The sequence below is a fragment of the Prionailurus viverrinus genome, chromosome A1 (assembly GCF_022837055.1).
Source record: "Prionailurus viverrinus isolate Anna chromosome A1, UM_Priviv_1.0, whole genome shotgun sequence".
NCBI lineage: Eukaryota > Metazoa > Chordata > Mammalia > Carnivora > Felidae > Prionailurus > Prionailurus viverrinus.
This window is the reverse complement of record NC_062561.1, coordinates 212,293,344-212,305,582: the sequence shown is the minus strand read 5'-3', so window position 1 is coordinate 212,305,582 and position 12,239 is coordinate 212,293,344. Positions and strand designations below refer to the sequence as shown.

Sequence of the window (12,239 nt, the reverse complement as noted above, 5' to 3'; positions counted from 1 at the left end):
TTGACAACTGCAGTTTCTTGGTGTAATAAAAATGGCCAAAGTTAATAATACCACAAAGATTCTAAAGCTGCCTTGATAGAAGGCTCTCTCCTGTCACTACATTTAAGACCTAATCAGGGCGCCTGGGTGGCGCAGTCGGCTAAGCGTCCGACTTCAGCCAGGTCACGATCTCGCGGTCCGTGAGTTCGAGCCCCGCGTCGGGCTCTGGGCTGATGGCTCAGAGCCTGCAGCCTGTTTCCGATTCTGTGTCTCCCTCTCTCTCTGCCCCTCCCCCGTTCATGCTCTGTCTCTCTCTGTCCCAAAAATAAATAAACGTTGAAAAAAAAAATTAAAAAAAAAAAAAGACCTAATCACCATAATGTATCAATTAACTGACACCAAAATAGTACCTAGGTATAAGCCATGAAAATCTTTAGATTTTCACTTAGCCAAAATTACAGTAAAGGTTTCCTGAAACAGTGGCATTTTCAAATCTTCTCTTACTCTTTCATATATTTCAAAATATATGCCTCGATGGTATTAAACAATTTATTATTTAAGAGGCTGAACATGTTATTTGATAGAAATTAGGGTGGAGGACAGAGTAAACCTCCCAAAACAATCTTAGAGTCTTTGTTGGGAGGCAAAAACACCAATTTTAAGGTATAGCTTCAAACTTCTACAGGTTAGAAATTTGTTTTTGTCAGTCACTTCAACATTTTCCTCAAGATTTTACATTCTAACCACTGAATACGTTAACAAACATAACTGCTACTTATTTGCATTCCTGCTGGTTAAGCACTTTAACAACTATTTTATCATTAAAACCATAAACACTGACTGACCCCAGCCCAGTACTCTGAATTAAACATCCTGATTAATTTAAGAAAATAAAAAATAAAAGGATACGGTACTTCCATATATATTCTGAGGTGAAAAATGACTATAGTGTACTATTAAATAGGAAAAAGCTGGTATATATAAAATTGTCCCGTTTTTAAATGTTTGCTTATTTTTGAGAGAGAGAGCATGCAGGGAGGGACAAGGAGAGAGGGAGACAGAGGATCTCTCAAGCAGGCTCCGTGCTGACAGCAGAAGGCCGGATGTAGGGCGAGAACCGGTGAGTTCGGGACCTGCACCAAAGTCAGACGTTGAGCCACCCACTGAGCCCCCCAGGCGCCCCTGCTCCATTTAAAACTTAAAAAGCTGCCCCACAGCACTCCCGATCCTGTTTATTCTTCTGTTTATTTTCTCCACAGCACTTAACCACCTCTCAACCCCTTGTATAAATTATTCATCAGGCTTATGGTTTGCTTCCCATCACTAAAATGCAAGCCTCACAAGGCAGTGATTTTTCCCTTTTGTTTTAATGATCCATCTCTGGCAACCAGAACTGTGCCTGCTATTGATTTTACTACTACTAATTTTATTAGCAGGAGTGGTGGGAGTTTTATCTTATTGTTATGACCCTTCCTTTACTTCAAGGCACAATTGAAGTTCAATAAAATAGTCGCTGCATGAATTAATGAACTGCTAAGAAGACTTAAGTGCAATGCACCATTCTAAGTGCTTTGTGTGTATTTACTCCCAGAAATCAGTGCGGTGAGGTGAAGTCTGTTTCCTCCACGCCCACAAGACCTCTGTCACACTGCTCTTCACCTTCTCTTCATGCTTTCTTCACTTTGGTTTTCCACTGGGAATTTTGAAATAATCCTTTATTTTCCTATTCCACTACATTAGCTACATCTAGGTTGTCACTTTTACATTTGGCACCCCTCAATAAGCCTTTCTACCTGCTATACACAGGCACACACACACACACCCACACCATCATCATCATCATCCTCCTCCTCTCCATCACCATAAAAGGCAAAGAAAATAGCATGTCTAACTAGGCAGAGAAGGCTTCAAATCCTAGTTTTAAGGACTGGATGATTTAAAGGAGAGCCTTAAAACATGAATTGAGCCTTAAATCAGCAAGGGGGATTTTATATTAATTTAGGCTTATCTTGGTTCAAGTGAAATAGCGGGTGTCTAGAGTCTCTACTAAAAGTTCATTCTTATCATCTTTTTGAAGTTAAAAAGAAATTAGAAGAGAAGGAAGCTGAGAAAAAGGAAGAAGTTCCCCTGGCTGAGCCTCCACCCCCACCTCCCCCTCCACCTGAGCCAGAAAAAGAGAAGGAGACCCATCCTCAGCGTGAGCATTCAAAAACTCCTGCTGCAAAAGGGAAACCACCATCAGGTGATTGACAGAATAATTTATAATCCTCTGCCAGTTTCTTATTTTCACTTAGATAAGAATTATAAATAACAGTACCAATGCATTCACTCAGAGTTAGACTTTAAGCAACTTCAATAGTATGAAACCAAGTGATGACTCAGATGAAAGTGGAAAAGCCCTTAGTAGCTATGGTTGTCACAAAGCCCAGGTACTTTACTGTGTAGGAGGGAGTCTGAGGTCCTCATACCCAGTTCTCGATTAGAAGAAGACCACAGATGAGAATAGGGAGGGCACAGAGAATAACCAGAAAGAACTTAGAGCAGATCAAAAGTTCAGACATCTGTTTGCTGAACCATAGACTTATGTTTTTGTAGAGTGAGAACATCTTCAGAAAATGAGTTAGTAAAGCCAGTTACTCACAAGAATAAGGGGAAAAAATCAACAGACTTCATCAGAGACTAGAATTCATATGTGACTTAATCATTAGTGTGAATTTATGTGACAATAAATGGATAGAAACAAGCACCTGGCATCTCAGTAACGTATATGTTTGAATTTATAGCATACATGGGTAAAGCGTTTGTTTTGGCTTAAGTTCTTTCTAGATCCCGAAACACTAAGGACTATTAACTTCAGTGGTAGAGGATAAATATAATGACCAAAGTGAAGTGCTTAACTGTTGCACTGCATGACATTGGTAGAATGTTAGTATCAGTTTGGTGCTGTGTATAGGAGACAAATGTGGTCCTTGTTTCTAGTTGTAGCTTTGTGAAGCAGCTGGTTGTGCATTAAGGCTACCTAGGAATCCTTGATCTTGTGTGTTAGGATTGTATTTCTAAACTCCAGATCTTTCTGCCTCATGGAGAGATTTGAGATGGACGTGAAATTTTTAAGTTGAATTTATTTATGTTAAACAAATAAATTCGAAGACTTAAGTAACATATATTATGGTCTATTAAAGACCACTGTGTTCCAATAAAATGGGGCTTGACTAAAGGCAAAATACACAAATTCTAAAGAAATGTTTTGTATCATAGGAGCAATAAAGCACAAAGCCATAAATTAACTATACACCCTTTTCTCACTGCCTCATTAGGAATAAAAAAAAATCAGAGGTCTGGAGGAAAGATGGAAATCTTTAAAATGATGTTTAGAACCAGGGAAGACAGTTATGACAGTGGCTCAAGTAAGCCTAGTGTTATCTAATATAGTCCTTTAACCCATGACCATGGCTCTCCCCACCACGACCTCCCCCTTGGTCTGCTCACAATCTGGAGGATCTAGGTATTTGAACCATTCCCTGAAACCAATCTCTAGTGGTTCTGGTTAGAACCCAGTTCAGTCTTTAAGTTTCTGAAGTTTGCTCACGATTTTAAAATTGTATTCTTGAATACTGTGCATTGAAGGAATAATAAAGCTTTGTTGCTTAAAAGAGTGCTTGCGTCTGTCTCTTTTTTTCACCAAGGACAGGCCTAATGCCTGATCTTTAAAAACGTATCCAAGTGTTAATCTCCAGAGGCCTAATTACTGCCTTCCAACAACAACGAGTTATTTTATGGAGTTATCGGAGAGAGATCTCAGAGCTTGAGGGCACTGATGGGTCAGTAGAGGGAGGCAGAGAAACCAAAACCGACCTCTGCCCTTACAGCTCAGGGAGGCTTAGTTCAGCAATTTTAGGGGGAAAGTTTCTGGCAGGTTTGTTTATTTCTATGTAAATAATTTACAGTTTGTTTTTTCAAATGAAAGCATTTTCAGAAATGAAAGCCCGAGGCTTCTGAACATGCCCAGCTTAAATACCCAACTATGATCTTTAGAAGTTGAGATGAAAAAAGGAATTATTTACAAAAATCAATCAATCAATCAATCAGGATGGAAATAGAGTAAAGAGGGAGGCCAGTGTGCTGAGTACTAATAGTCATTTTGTCCCTGTATAATTCTACATTGTATATAGTTCTGCATTTTATATCTGCTTCAAATGTGCTAGGGATTAAATTTGAAAGAGTTCACAGTTACGTTCCATTAAAAGGGTTTATTACTAAATCCACTACCAAACTTCAGAATTTAATCTAAAACCAAAGTTATCAATGTGACAGAATACAATAGTACGATATCCATGCTGCTATTGAAAATATTTTTTGAGATTTCAGAATATATTTTGGAACTGATTTAAAAAATCAGAAGAAATTAGGCTTGCCCACAGTGCCTTATAAATTCAGTGTCCTTTACAAATTCAGGTATCTCTATTTTTAACTTCTTTTCTCTGATGCCTTGTTTAGTACTCGTTTACAATTAGCTAAATAGTTGGTTACCCAAAGTATTGTTATTAAAGGAATTAGGAGCTTATCTAGACTTTATTGTTATGATGATGATGATGATGATGATGATGATGATGTTTATTTCTGAAAAAGCAACTAATTCAGTTTGGATTTTGTTTATTGTTTATTTATTTTTTGAGTTTGGTGGTCAGCTATGTAGATGTTTAAAAGTCCTTTTACAGAGGTTAACAACGTTTCAGAGTTAATCCTTCCCTATTTATTCTTATTTCTATGAATCCCTTATTTCTTTCTTATTTCTATGAATCCTTCCCTATTCCCTTCTTATTTCTATGAAATCTTGGTTGATGAATCTGAGAAGTAAATGTGATATGTGCTATGCATTTACACATTCTTATAATTATCACTTCTGAATGTAGATAATAGGTCATACAGTGTGTCTCCATCATAGGTATTTAAACTGCCCCATATGTCCATCCTTCCAATGAAGAATAAACTGTAGCCCAGGGCAAAAGGTAGGTAATGATTGAAATTGTTTGGTGAATAATGTGGCATGTAGAGAACTTTTTCAAAGAACTAATTTATTGTTTGGAACACCTTATTGACCTTTAAATCATCAGTTTCCCATTTTCCCCCTTTCAGTATAATTTTTAACTAGAGTCCAAGGAATCCAAGATAAATATACACAAATCATTCTTTACATGACAAGTTATAGCCAGTGTAAAATGGAAATGTACAAGTCACAAGGCAACCAAGTGTGCGGGCTCAGGAAAAGTTCAAGGATGCACCATCTCAAGTCACTGTGGTTATTCAGCCCTTCCTCAAATTGTTTTTGTGTCATTCTTATTACAGATTTGGCTGTCTTATTTTATAAGGATCATTTAGTTGAAATAAATCAACATAGAGCCATATGCTTCAAATGGACTTGTAACTAACTTTTAACACTCTGCAGCCATGTTGCCTCAAAGAGTTTACAATCAAATCCACTGCCAAATATTGATATTGAACTTAGGACTGAACTGCTCAGCGTGACAAAATAGAATAGCACTATAAGGGCTGTCATTCCAGTTTTAATCCATTCTGTCTTCAGATTAATTTTAGCTCACCACAAAGACCTCACAAAAATAACTGTTTATCTGTGAGAAATAACACTTGATTGCTTACAAATAATCTAGCCCGGGATAGTAAAGAAAATCATCAATAACTTTTATGTCTTGAATTTTGTTTAGAGCCCTTGCATGGTAAGCAAGACTCTCCTCAAGAAGGAAAAGGGAAGAAAGGTGAAACTTCACTCAAAAGAAAAGGTACCGCAGATAAAGATAGACATGGTTCAATATGATTCTGCCTTTTATAACTGCCTCAATGAAAAGAGCCAGATTTGTATAGTAGAACACATACTATACTTCTCTTGGGCATTTGTAAACTAGAAGCTGTTACCAAAGAATATAACATCAATATTGCTATAGTTTGGATTTTAGCACAGGTCTTGCTGAGAAAAGTGATGCTTGTGGGAAATAATTTAGAGATATCTAATATACAGAACATCCATTCATCATAGAAATTATCAGTATTATCCTTGAGCTAAGCTATGCCTTCAGAAAGCTCTATGCTGAACCCTGTTTTCTTGGGCTCCCATCAAATTGCCTTCACTGATAACGCGCGGTACAAAGTCCTCAACTCCCTTCACAATACAGCATAGCAGTGGAGGTGAAACTTTCCTTATACCAATAACAACCTGCCATTTTATGTTCTGAGGGGATGATATGCCTACTACATCATTTAATGGCCCCTATATGAAATTCTAGTAAAGAAATTTCACACATTTCATTCAGAATCAAGGGACAGGAAAATCTTTCTTCCTCTGAGTGCTTAGATAATTAGCACATCTAAATGATAGTATTGGGGCGCCTGGGTGGCGCAGTCGGTTAAGCGTCCGACTTCAGCCAGGTCACGATCTCGCGGTTCATGAGTTCGAGCCCCACATCAGGCTCTGGGCTAATGGCTCAGAGCCTGGAGCCTGTTTCCGATTCTGTGTCTCCCTCTCTCTCTGCCCCTCCCCCGTTCATGCTCTGCCTCTCTCTGTCCCAAAAATAAATAAACGTTGAAAAAAAAATCTTTTAAATGATAGTATTTCCTCTCTTGGCCGTCCAAAAGTTCACAGAGTGGCTGTACCTGTGCGAGGGTACCAGGATCTCAATATCTGCTTTCTAATTCCTCTCCCCATTTTTTCCTTCCACTTTAAGTTGTCCTTGTCCTGATCCTAATTTCATTTAATTTTTTTCTATTTTATTTTAACTATTTCTGTGAAATAAAGGGGATATAGCTTTTTTATGTAATTGATAGTTGGTAGAAAAAAATCCTATTAGGCTCTTGAAAGCATATTAGTTAGATTTATGTTGAGGAGCTATAACAACAAATCGAACGTTGAGATGCAGTTATAAATATATACAGTTGACATTTTCAGAGTATATTCAAATAGGGTTGTCATGAAGTGTGTACCTTTGTTTAATTTTTTATTACAAATTGCCAATGCAGTTGCAAGCCAAAAAGTATGCAAGTTCACAAAATAATGGGCTGCAAAGGATCTTTATTTTGCCATTTAAAAATACATAACCAAAAAAAAGAGGTTAGAATGGGAGAGAGCCAAAGCATAAGAGACTGTTAAAAACTGAGAACAAACTGAGGGTTGATGGGGGGTGGGAGGGAGGAGAGGGTGGGTGATGGGTATTGAGGAGGGCACCTTTTGGGATGAGCACTGGGTGTTGTATGGAAACCAATTTGTCAATAAATTTCATAAAAAAAAAGGAAAAAAAAATAAAAATAAAAATACATAACCAAGATCCCCAAAGAGAATCTCACCCTTTTCCGATTATGTAACAAGATATATAACTGGAGCCACCTGGTCAGTTAACACTGAGATGTAAATTTTAGCTAAAATGTTAAGGGCTATAAGGGCTATAATTTATGCTATCCATTTACATAATTTCCACATTTACATTATTTATTCCTTGCTTTCTCATGATCAACAAAAACAAATGAAGGATCATCATAGAATTTTCAAAAATATAAATTAAATATACTATGCACATTAGTTACCAAATCAAGTTAAACATAATAATGTACATACTTTAAGAGCATCCTTAGTTAAAAGCATACACACTCCAAACAAACCATAAGCAAATACAAGTTCAACCAGTAAAATATATACACTGGAGTCATGCAGTTAGTTCAATTTAAGTAACTAAGAACTTTCAAACATTTTTTGCTTTTATTTTACTGAATTTCTATTGTGTTTAATAATATTTGAAATAGGTGAACTTGCAATCATGATTTAGAAGTCTTTCTGTTACTTAGAAATGCTGTTTTTCAGGATGTATAAGAGGATTTCCTTCATTAAAGGGAAATATGATTTTAATTCTTAGTATTTGAAATTAATATTGGTGGTGAACACTAGGGACTGATTATCTGTTTATCTCAGGTCATTTGATACCATTATATTGAAATCATCTCTTATGGTGTAAGAAGCTATCTCTTTCTTCTGTCTTCAAACTTATCTGTATTTCCTGCTATTGACATCTTTGACTCATTTCTGTTCTTCTCTGCATATCAGGTCAATCTTTACCCTTCTTCTCCCGGAATCTTGACACTAAATTGCCATTCACAAGTGTATTTTGGTGTTCTCAAAGTATTTCTTACTCTCTTCAACTCATCTGCCATTGTCCCACATTATAGCTACATAGAACAACAGCTTTTTCAACCCTATGACCTTACCTAACAGTTGTTAATTAGGGGCTAAATGAAGAAAGTTTTCCATAATCAACCACTTTCAGAAAATGCTGAGTTACGCCAAATTAAAAAGGTTTTAATTGCAGGACTTAAAAAAAATACATCAACACGCATCTCTAAGGGAGTTGGAGATACAATATGTAATATCCAAAAATATTTTGGCTGCAGAATTCTCTTACAAGGGTATGCATTGGAACCAGAGTTTTATGAAACAAACATCGGGGAATAGTGTTGTCTTTAACTCCACTGGCCTTCCCATGTATTGGTATTGGCATTGATCCACTGCCTGCCTTCTGACTTGACTTATATTTGTAGGTGCTACCAGGCCACTTAGCAATAAATGTGATGTCAGTGTTAGAAACTTCAGTCACATTTAACTGAAAGGACATGGAAAAACAGAGGGAAGAAGATAAAAGGCTAATGAAATTGTAATACCTAGCTCTATCCGCTGGGGCAGTGGCACTTGAAGTGTGGTCCCGGGACCAGTAGCATCCACATCACCTGAGAACTTACTGAAAATACAAATACTTAACCAGACCTGCTGAATCTATAACTCCTGCAGGGGCCCAGCAATTTTGTGTTTTAATAAGCCCTCTGGGGACTTCTGATGATCGCTACAATTGGAGAACCATTAAACTGGAGCCCAAGGCTGATTGCTCTCTGATAGTTATTAAATATCAGAGACATTCAATTATTTCTAATGTATTATTTCTATGTCCCATTCCTCAAAATATTTAAATTGGTTTACAATTTAGAAAAAGAAACATAAATACACACTAATTCTCTTTCAACATAGAATGGCTACACTGAGGACTAAATGATCCAACTTTCAAGTGAAAGCAGGTCTCTCATTAGAAACTGAAGTTTCCATATGATTGGGTGAATGGTACTAAAAAACAAATGCCCCCTGTTACATTTAAGATACCAATAGATTTTGTTCAAAAGTGACATCCATTTCTATTCCCTATGGCATCGATACGTTTTTACTCATTCACATTTTATTTTTCCCTTTAGAATTTTCACTGTTAAAAAATAGATAAAAGTTAAATGGAATCAAAGCAAAATGGCCCCCAAATGCTTCCTGGTTCTTAGTTTTCACTGAATGATCATGATATTTAAGAAAATAAGAAAAAAAGAAACTCATTCCAGTCTCACATTTACAATTGCAAAGTTCTTAGAGAAATCCATCTGAAGGTAGCTATACTGTTAGCACTTTTAATTCACAAGAAATTCAGGTCAAATAATGAAAAATCATCATATTGAAATATATATCAAATTATAAACATTGTTGGTTATTGCCTGAACAAAGATTTTCTTAGTTTGTTTTTTTTTCTAATTTAAAAATGTCTAGATTCAACTTCAGACTGGAATAATGGACAATATTTTTTATAAAGTTTTTGTATTTACTTTTGAGTGAGACAGTGAGCAGGGGAGGGGCAGAGAGAGAGGGAGAGAGAGGGAATCCCAAGCAGGCTCCACACTGTCAGCTCAGAGCCCAATGTGGCGCTTGAACTCACAAACAGTGAGATCATGACCTGAGCTGAAATCAAGAGTCGCACGCTTAACCGACTGAGTAACCCAGGTGCCCCTAATGGATACTATTTTTAAATATATATAACTGAAGTCATCTAAACTGTTCATAAGACATAATTGACAATTTCCCTTCTACTTGTAATCAATATATTTTTAACCATAATTAAAGTTTAAGATGTATTTATTTTTCTAAACAGCATTATCATTAAATAATACTCATTAAGGAAATATAGTTTGGGAAATAAAGTGTTCCCAAATCTATAGACATCTATAAACTGCATCTAAAATTTCAATAATTATTCTGAAGGTAAGTGTAATTTAAACTGACTGAATTTCTAAACCATAATAACCTTGATCTTTCCAGGAAATATTAGGCTTTCTGAGTTAAGCTACTTTGATCAATCACAGAACCTTTCAGACCGTAAGAGTGCCACACCACTCAACTGGTCTAGATTCCCTTCTTCATGCTTTTGGGGGAAGTGAAGCATATGCCCTTTCTGGATTCAGAACTGAACATTAGGCTTCATTTTTTTCCTCTTCTTTTTCCTCCTCCACCTTCTCCTTGTCCTTCCTCTCTCTTTCCTTTCTCTCCCCTTCTCTCTCTCATGCCTTAATTCAGCCAGGCGATGACACAGCAAGTACCTTCATCCATACTCCCTGACTATAGCAAGAAATAAAGTTTCCCACTCAGAAACCCTCTGTCTCATTCAGGGAATGTGGAGACATTAGGAAGCTGTAATACCCCACCTCCTTCCCCACATCCTTCACTGACTCCCACTGACTCTTCATAGCCTCCTTCCTCCCTGCTCCTCCCCTGAGCTTCAAAAAAACATCAAGAGCATCATTCATATTAGACTTACTTTCTTTCTCATTCTGAATGGAGAATTTAATTTTCCATTACTTGCAAATGTCAATGAAATGCATTTTACAATCTATACTTTGTAAGAACCATATGTTCATTATGAAATCAAGGAAAGAGATAAAAATAAAATGTCAAGTTGCTTTTCATAGCCAACTGGACAAAAGAAATTTAGTAGCTTAAACAAACTGTTACTGGAGGTGCCTGGGTAGCTCAGTTGGTTAAGCATCTGACTCTTCATTTTGGCTCAGGTCATGTTCTCACGGTCCATGGGATTGAGCTCCACTTTGGGCTCTGTGCTGACAGTGTGGAGCCTGCAAGGGATTCTCTGTGTCCCTCTCTCTCTGCCCCTCCCCTGCTTGTGCATGCACGCTCTTTCTCTCTTTCTTTCTCTCTCTCTTTCTCTCTCTCTTGCTCATTCTCAAAATAAATAAATAAACTAAAAAAAACTGTTAGTGGTATTATTGGTTAATTTGGAGGCTGTAGAGAATTGGGGTTTTGATTTTTGATTTGGTAAGGCTCCCCAAAATTGCTTAATGAATTGCATGAAGTCCACAGTAATGCTAGATTTATTCATCTACCAGAATCTGGTTCTGTTCATACAATTGTAGTGAAATGATATAATATGCACGTTTAAGGTTCTCCTAAAGGAAAATCACCAGGAGGGAAAGCATCGGTAAAGAAGTCACCTGCTGATTCTGCAGAGGTGTCACCTACTCCCATAGTGCCACCACCACCTAAGCCAGGATCAGAAGAATGGGTCTATGTGAATGAGCCAATTCCTGAGGTATGGCAGTTTAGATTCAAGCTAGTAGAAGCTAGTCTTTCTATTATTTACAGTAAGATTTACACCATTACTTGCACCATCTAGAAGGCCTTTCACAGCTGGTGATACATATACTCATCAAAAAGCAGAGGTGAATTTTTGAGACTACTCACTGAACTACACTGTATCCTCTACTTTTTCGAGTTTCTGAATCATACTTTGAACTGCTATTGAGTGCTGAAAGCAGAACAAATGGGTTCTGTAAGGACCAATTTTCTCCACAGGGACAAGCAGAGATGCCGTTTCCTGGAAGAATGACTTTCTCAGAACACATACCCAGCAAATTACAGCCCTCCATCCATGTTCTCATGCAGACATTATAATGCTTTCAAATGAAGTTTAACCTCTGACTTTTTAGAAAGAGAAATTTTTAGAAGCTGACTAAACTAATGAAAGAACAGATAGCTATCTGGACTGAGAACTTTAAACAGGTACACCCATATGAGGCCAGGAGATACCCCCAGTGAGCCCTGGAAACTCCATTCAGTTCTTTGTTCTCTGACAACCGCAAAACCCAGTCTCCGCCTAGGCAAATCTGGTTGCTTCAATAGATGAATCATATCAAGAAAATCACCAAGAATGGTCTTTAACACTTTTTCAAAGACAAAGAGCTTTGTAAAAGGTGAAACCCTTGTTTTCTACATTGCAATCTTCAGGGAATTCTGAGTGCCGACCATCTATGGCAGGAATCTGAGACACAATCGTGAATTTCAGTGGTTGTGGTGTTGATGTTATTATTGATCTTTCCTAGGGAAATGTCTT

General features: G+C 37.2%; 1 protein-coding gene across 1 annotated transcript in view; it reads left to right on the top strand.

The window, feature by feature from the left end:
* The window catches only part of SPEF2 (sperm flagellar 2), a 189,066-nt gene that overhangs the window by 85,186 nt on the left and 91,641 nt on the right, over positions 1–12,239 (top strand). The window contains exons 19-21 of the mRNA XM_047876214.1: positions 2,057–2,221; positions 5,703–5,777; positions 11,290–11,438. Coding sequence (XP_047732170.1) covers positions 2,057–2,221; positions 5,703–5,777; positions 11,290–11,438 — 389 coding nt within the window. The remainder of the gene's footprint in view (positions 1–2,056; positions 2,222–5,702; positions 5,778–11,289; positions 11,439–12,239) is intronic.